This window comes from Microtus ochrogaster, chromosome 21 (genome assembly GCF_000317375.1).
Source record: "Microtus ochrogaster isolate Prairie Vole_2 chromosome 21, MicOch1.0, whole genome shotgun sequence".
NCBI lineage: Eukaryota > Metazoa > Chordata > Mammalia > Rodentia > Cricetidae > Microtus > Microtus ochrogaster.
In genome coordinates this window covers 42,630,498-42,638,487 of record NC_022022.1, presented here as the reverse complement: position 1 = coordinate 42,638,487, position 7,990 = coordinate 42,630,498, and the positions used below count along the sequence as shown (strand labels likewise).

The 7,990-nt window shown below is 46.6% G+C and overlaps 1 protein-coding gene across 1 annotated transcript in view; it reads right to left on the bottom strand.

The window, feature by feature from the left end:
• The window catches only part of Cth (cystathionine gamma-lyase), a 24,597-nt gene extending 17,193 nt beyond the window's left edge, over positions 1–7,404 (bottom strand). The window contains exons 1-4 of the mRNA XM_005357454.1: positions 7,150–7,404; positions 3,445–3,526; positions 2,783–2,878; positions 875–984 (exon numbers count right to left, since the gene is read on the bottom strand). Coding sequence (XP_005357511.1) covers positions 875–984; positions 2,783–2,878; positions 3,445–3,526; positions 7,150–7,314 — 453 coding nt within the window. The 5' untranslated portion in view covers positions 7,315–7,404. The remainder of the gene's footprint in view (positions 1–874; positions 985–2,782; positions 2,879–3,444; positions 3,527–7,149) is intronic.
• Between the last annotated feature and the right edge of the window lie 586 nt (positions 7,405–7,990).

Sequence of the window (7,990 nt, the reverse complement as noted above, 5' to 3'; positions counted from 1 at the left end):
TCGAGGCCAGCCTGGTCTACAAGAGCTAGTTCCAGGACAGGCTCCAAAGCCACAGAGAAACCCTGTCTCGAAAAACAAAACAAAACAAAAGTCCACACCTCTCAACAACTCTCTCTGGGACGGAGTTAAGAAGCAGGCTGTGCCGTGACTAACTGCAGTCCCTAGTTTAAGGTGTCTGGATCATTCAAGCTCTCTGTTGTGTATACAATGTTGAACTAAATCAGCTGGTGTGAAACTTCCTGAAAACCCCACCACACTTATAAAAGTCTGGTATTTCCTTTGTTCTTGGGATTGCTGTGGGGACTGACTTCAAAGAGGCTCCCCTGGCGCCCCCCCCCCCAATCTGTCTCCTGGTGGTCATCTATCCCTGTGTGTCTCTATCTGCTTCTATCCATGAAAACACAGGTGCCAAGGGAGAACAAAGGCATCCTGGAGATATCCTGGAGCTGAAGTTACAGGCAGTTATGGACCAACCCAGTGTAGGTGCTGGGAACCAAATTCAAGTCCCTCCCCTCCAAGAGCTCTTGACCACTGAACCATCTTTCCAACCCGGCCCACTCCAAGTTTTAAAGGGAAATCTCTCCTTCCTTTTACAGCCCTGTAATGAGGTTTTTAATGTATTTACCATTTTCTGTCTAATACCCTTTTCTTCCCACCTACCTCAAGAACCAGTTGGAATTCCACCTCAAAATTTGTGTGTGCACTCTAGATAATTATGCCTTCAACCCACAGAGACTCTAACCCATGTCAGTCTCAGTGTTTCCAACAGCTTCAATAAAATGTCATTTGGTTAAATTACATCCTCTGGTGAACAGAAAGGATATAACTAAAACATCATTGGGAAAACAGACAGAATCAAAAGTCAGCTGGTTACCTTGGTTTGTGGTGTAATTGCTGACTCTAGCAATTTGATTTGGGTACAATCCACAAAAGAAACCTTCAGTCCAAATTCAGGTGCCACCCTCCTGAAGTACCTGTTGGTGCCTGAGGCAGAACACAGTGGGATATTAAAGATAGCCAGCAGAGAACATGATGTCAGGAAGTGTCCTCTCTCTGCAGACCCACTCCCAAAACGAAAAGAACCCTCTAAAAAAAATGCAGCTGAAAGCAAGCTCAGTATAACTAAGTAGCATGGTTCTTGGACACACCCCAGAGTCAAATAAAACATACTTGATACCCACAAGTGGCAAGAAGCAGAACCATTTCCCAACCTTCCCTTTCTCTACTCTTCCAACAACAAGGAGTGGCTTCCTGACAGAGCATCTTCTGCAGAGATCTCTGCATGAACAAGCATGTATGTTTATGTTCAGGACAGGGACTTGGTGCCAGCGGTCCCAACTGATACATCCACAACACAATTCCTGCCCTCAGGGCTCAGGGCTCACTACAGAAGGGTGGGGATGGTAAGACTCGGGGGAGCAGGAAGCTTGCTGTGAGATCCCTAGAAATGTTGAGAGCATAAACTCATGGGGTCTCATCAACGTGGTTCCCTAACCAATGCCTGAACAGTGAAACCAATGGATACGTTAACACGGGAAGGGGAAAACCAACGAGGCCTCAGCCTTAGGCAAAGAACTACGGACAACTGGAGAATTCTGAGGATGGGAGAAATGGTCTCCCCCAGAGAAGAGCCCCCAGCTGGTTAGCCAGTACCTGGAACCATAAACATATACTTAACATTATCTGGACTGAGCAATTTGTATTTACATATTTAGGAATATACACATATACACATACATATATACATGCATGTATATGTAACAATAAGCAAAGAAGCCGGGCGATGGTGGCACATGCCTTTAATCCCAGCACTTGGGAGGCAGAGGCAGGCGGATCTCTGTGAGTTCGAGGTCAGCCTGGTCTACAAGAGCTAGTTCCAGGACAGGCTCCAAAGCTACAGAGAAACCCTGTCTTGAAAAAACAAAAAAAAAAGCAAAGAAAAAGAGACCATGAATTTGAGAGAGTACAGGCGAAGGGTTGTATGTGTGCATGAAGGGAGGAAAAGGAAAATGATGTAATTATAATTTTTTTTTAAATGTATGAAAAAAGACAGAGTCTCCCTGTAGCCCAGTTGACATGAAACTGCTAGCTATACAGCCCAACCTGGCCAACTCATGGCAATTCTGCCTTAGCCTCCTGAGTGCTAGGATCATGGGCACGAACAACTGTTAGCAGTTTCTTTATAGCACTCAAGTCTAAAGACATCGCTAGAGAGACACAGAGGTTAAAGACTCTGGCCACCGAGCACAGCAACCCACATGGGGAAAGGAGAGGACTGGCTCTCAGGAATTGTTCTGTGATGCTCATTGGTAGTATGTGGCATTACAACATGCCTGGTCCAGAGCGTATATGTTGTGTGTTCAGAACCAAGACTGTGGTGTGTCTGAAGCTGATCAAGTCCTATATCCTTGTTTCAACCCTTTTTTTATTTTTGGTTTTTCAAAAAGGGTTTCTCTGTGTAGCTTTGGAGCCTGTCCTGGAACTCACTCTGTAGACCAGGCTGGCCTCGAACTCACAGAGATCTGCCTGCCTCTGCCTCCCAAGTGCTGAGATTGAAGGTGTACACTACCACCCAGTCCCCTTGTTCCAACTCCTAAACATAATTCTTATCAAATAAGCTCTCATAGGCACTTCTGGAACATGGAATCTGAAACCCATGGAGGTGCCTGCCACACCTTAAAAAGAACACAGTCCCCAAAACTGGCAACGGCGCCCACGAAGTTCAAGGCTCATTGCTATATCTGTACCAGCTGGCACACACTGGGCACGAGAGGGCACCTACCTCCATATACTTCATCAATGCAAATGACTTCATCTCCGGCTTTTAACAGATGGGTAATCGTCGTGGTGGCAGCTAGGCCCGAAGCAAAGGCCAAACCTACCGTAACAAAACAAATTAAAATAGGCTAAAATAAAACAAAACAAAAAAACCCCAAATCTTAGCAACAAACTAGTGCCACCTGCATGCACCATGGCTCCCCAGGCTGACTGAGCCACTGCTGCTCATGAGAGGTTCTCTACCCATTTCTGTTTTCACACACACACACACACACACACACACACACACACAATGAAACTTTCTCTCTTCACTATTCTGATCATTCAGCATCATTTATACTGAAAATACAAAGATGGCTTAACCAGAACTCACTCCCAGGAAAAGGTCCTGGGAGTGACTTCCTTTCCCCTGAGAGCGTATTATCAAGGGTTTCGATTTGGTGGCCGAGCCATAGTGATGGCCTGAGGTGAAGGGAGTAATAAGCTCTGCCTTGCTGCTCTGTCACTATTTACAGCTCACTGGTGAGAACACATGTGTATATAAAGCTGGAAAACAAAGCCAAAGGATGAGCTGTTTGAGGAAAACGGGAGTTTGGGATGAGACTATCTCTGTTTCCTACTTTCTGTGCTTCTTTGTTCCCTACACCGTAGAAGCGAGTCTCTTACAGTGTTTAGCCCCGTCCAGAGCAGCCACTGCTTTTTCCAAGGAGTTCCTTGTGGGATTTCCAGATCGGCCATATACGAAACCCTGAAAATAAGAAGAGGAGGAGGATTTATTCATCATCTTAGAGCTCTTGGTTAGTATCAGAGCCTGATAAAAACATGGTCACAACCGCAGGTCAATCCCATCATAGTGACTTGCTATGACCTAGCCATGGCGTATTTTGACATAAGACATAAGTGTGGCAGTGTTGTGACTATAGATCTGCTCACTGCTCACTGGATCTGGAACTCCAGTTCCAAGGGATCTGATGCCCTCTTCTGGCCTCCACAGGCAGTGTGGTACACAGACATGCAAGCGGACAAAACACCTACACACATAAAATAAAAACGAGCAAGAATGACGTACCTGCACTGGTTAGAAGGATGTGCCTGTCACTTCTTAGCTTAGTACTAGTAGGTAAATGCCTTGATATTCTAACAGGCAACGTCTAGTTGCAAAACTGTGAGGATGAAATGGAGTAAGGCATAAATTCCCTGTCTATCCCTTGATGTGTGCTAACCACACAATATCAGCCCTTAACGTTGGCATGACATTGCAATTATGTCAGCCTCACCCTTCCCTTATAAGGAGGGACATATTAGGAAACGGGAACTGCATGACTCTAACCTGTGCTTCTCTTCCCAAGATGTAAGTGATGCAGCTTCATTTAGCACGCAAGAGGGTTAGACGAGTCATTCAGGTGCTCAGGGTCCAGATCTTAACCCCATAAAAATGACCCAAAACAAAAGGAGGAAGCAATTCTCAGTGAACATCCTCCATGAGTTGCTTCATAAAACCTTGTGTCAGGCTTCCTTTATACTTAAGCTTCGCCTAATCCCTTTATTTAGCCTGATGACCTACTTGAAGAAAAGCAAAGCCAAATGTTGTAAGACCCGGGGAATGTGACTTGACTTAAGAGGATATCCTATGAGCCAGTGTGATCACACACGCCTGCAATCCCAGCAGAGGCAAAGTCAAGATCCGTGAGTTCAAGGCCAGCCTGGGCTACTTAGAGTCAGGCTGTCCCGAACAAGCAAAAACATCCTACACTTTTCTCCCCTTGGCTCATACAGCACGTCACTACTTACAACCTTGTTTTGGACCCAGAAACTTCTAGTATTAGTAATAATAATTTTAAAAGTTTTCTACTGTATAGATAAACTGGGCACACAGAGTTCACAGGGCTCCAGCTGTCTTCAACACCTACCACTGTCCCTGCTTCATAAAAAACTCACCAAACCTCCTCTAAAATTCTTGGCTCCTAGAACAGCCCCAGGCTTCCATAAATATTCATGAGCAGGCAGATGTCTACCCTGGGGTAGGAGAGCTTATTTCATCAGCAGATTACCTTGTGTATTTCATGGCTTTTTAAACAGAACTAAAGATTTCTGATAATTCTCAAGGTTGCAATGCTATTATCTTTTGGAGATTCTGAGCACAGACTGGATTTAACCTTCCCTGCTTGCTCTCCGAACCATTTAAACATCAATACCATACCCAAATACTCAATTTTTACACACTGTTCCATATAGACAGCCAGCAGGCCTACAGAAGAGACCCCACCACTTGTTTGGAGAGAGTGGTGCATGCGTTTTGAATGCAAATCACCAGTTAGGAGTATCCTTGCCTGCTACAGTGATGCCCTTGGAACTCTGACTCACAGAACAAGGGCCGTTTGTAAGAACTTTACCTGACTTACAACACACAGAGGTAGTTTCTAGAGCAGTCAAGACCTAGGAACATGCAGCAATTGCTTTATTAACTGTTGTCCTCTGAACCTTGGGTGACTTTTAATACACCAAGAAGGAAGATGCCATGAGATTTGCATCTTACAGGCTTTACTGGTGGCTTGTGTTTGAGTCTGGGTCAGTTTCCTTTTCTATAAAAAGGGTTTAGCACCTACCCTCTCTGACCTGGCTGTGGTAGTCAAATGGAAATAGCAAGACATGAGGACTGCAAACACCAAAGCACTTCTGAGTAATGAGTGTGTACCACAAAGTTTATAACTGCAGCAGCTCCTGTGCTGTGTTCTGTCATTATCCCCATTTACAGGGTCAGCTCAAGGTTAGGGTGGCTTAAATCGCTTCCTCCAGGTAACCTAGCAGAAGAGCTGATGCAAGAATCAACCCCCCTGTACTCATAATAACAGCCTAGATGAGTGACCCCCACAACCGTTAAATTATTTTTGTTGCTATTTCATAACTGCAATATTGCTAATGTTATGAACTTCAATGTAAGTACCTGATATGCAATCCCTGTGAAAGGCTCACTGTGCCTCATGTGTTGAGAACCCCTCTCCTGGATGATGAAATGGTTTGAACTATTGCTTAGCACAGCTATAACGCAGTCCCATGCAGCCATGTGCAGAAGAGATAAATTAAAGCCTAGCTTCACTGCTCAGGAGCCTTGGTAACCCTACGTTACCATAGTGCTGGTAATCCTATATCTCAGTTATCTCAATTTAAACACTGAGACCTTAGCTCGGGCTGGATTCCTTCTTGTTAACACTGGATGAAACTACATATAACACACAGATTCTAGGTATGCATTTGGTGTGTAAGTATTCAAGAGCTATTAACTGAACACTTATTGGAACTGATCTTAACTCTCTAGGACTTTCATTAGTATGTGCATGTGAGTGCGAGTGTGTTTAAGTGTGAGTGTGTGGGTGTAGCTCAGAGAACAACTACAGGAGCTGGTTCTCTCCTTCCACCATATGGATTATGGAATTGAACTAAGGTGGTCATGTTTGGTGACAAGCACCTTTAGCTGCTCTGATAAAACACCATGACCAAAAGCAATTTGGGGAAGAAAGGGTTCATCATGGAAAGCCTTTAGGGCAGGAACCTGGAGGCAAGAGCTGTTGGAGACTTGCTGCTTACTGGCTTGCTCACTGGGCTTTCCAATAGAACTCAGGATCACCAGTTTGGGAGTAGAGAGGGGTCCCCTACTCACAATGTGCTGAGCCCTCCCTTGTCAATCACTAATTAAGAAAATGCCCTACTGGTCTGCCTGTTTACAGCCTTATCTTCTGGAAGTACTTTCTCAGTTGATGTCCCCCTCCTCTTAGATGACTATAGCTTGTGTCAAATTAATATAAAACTAGTCAGCACGTCGCTGGGCGATGGTGGCGCACAACTTTAATCCCAGCACTCGGGAGGCAGAGGCAGGCGGATCTCTGTGAGTTCGAGACCATCCTGGTCTACAGAGCTAGTTCCAGGACAGGCTCCAAAGACACCGAGAAACCCTGTCTCGAAAAACCAAACCAAACCAAAACAAACAAAAAAAACTAGTCAGCACACCTGCTGAGCCTCCTCACCAGAGCAGGGCCTTCAATTTTCAAAGGAGGACTAGCTACAGGCAGCTTTATTGCTACAGAATTTACCAAATTACAACTCTGATTTTTTTTTTTTTTTTTTGGTTTTTCGAGACAGGGTTTCTCTGTGGTTTTGGAGCCGGTCCTGGAACTAGCTCTTGTAGACCAGGCTGGTCTCGAACTCACAGGGATCCGCCTGCCTCTGCCTCCCAAGTGCTGGGATTAAAGGCGTGCGCCACCACCGCCAGGCCTCTGATTTTTAATTTAAAATCGCAGAGACCACCCACGAGTCCCGAGTGTTCCCGCAGTCCGCCCAGCCCGCCCAGCCCGTTCGACCCGCCCTGCCACTCACAGAGGACTGGCCCGGCGAGTCCTGCTTGAAAGTGGTGGCCAGCGAGATGGGCAGCACCACGGCGCGTGAATTCCACTGCTCGGGCTCCTGTCCCACGTGGATGGCCTGCGTGGCAAAGTGCTGGAAGCTGGGCAGGAAGCCGTTCGGGGATGTGTTCTTTTGCATGCTGAGGCCTGAGAGAGGAGGACTTTGCTCAGTATGAGATCTCCAGGAGCCTTTCGGAGATTCGCGTTTATATCCAGGGCGGGGCGGGGCCGACGCGGCCAACTAGCGCGGGTCCCGAGGCAAAGCCATTGCCCATTGGCCGACACGGAGGTGTTGCCCGGAGTGTCCCTGCCCCGCCTCCCAGTGGTGCAGACTGCGCCCACGTAGTGAGCCGACGGGAACAGCCCGCTGCAGCAGAGTCCAGATCTAGCACCCTTTGTCCGCAGGGTAGAGACGCAGGTGCGGGCCTCTTCCGGCCACCAGCCACCATGCGGGACCCTGAGTGCTGGAGTCGGGATGAGCTTCAGTCGTCCGGTCTACTCGGATTCGGGGACCTCTGGAGCTGCTTCCCCAGCGACTGCCACCCTACCCTCGCCAAGATCAGGCTTCAAGGCGGAAGTTTTGCTCCCAAAAGACACAACCTTAACCTAATTTTACACGTCAGGGAACTGGGAAGTTTAAGGCGTTTCCGTCTTGGAACTCTAACCCAAACTCTGAAACACTGTAGAACAAATTTAAAAGGCATTAAGGAACGAACAATATTCAGGATGGGGCTCCTGGGACTTTTAACTTCTAATGTCCAGCTGAGGCACAAAGTTGTTAGCTATGTGCTGTGTTTCTCATAAATTTGTCTTAC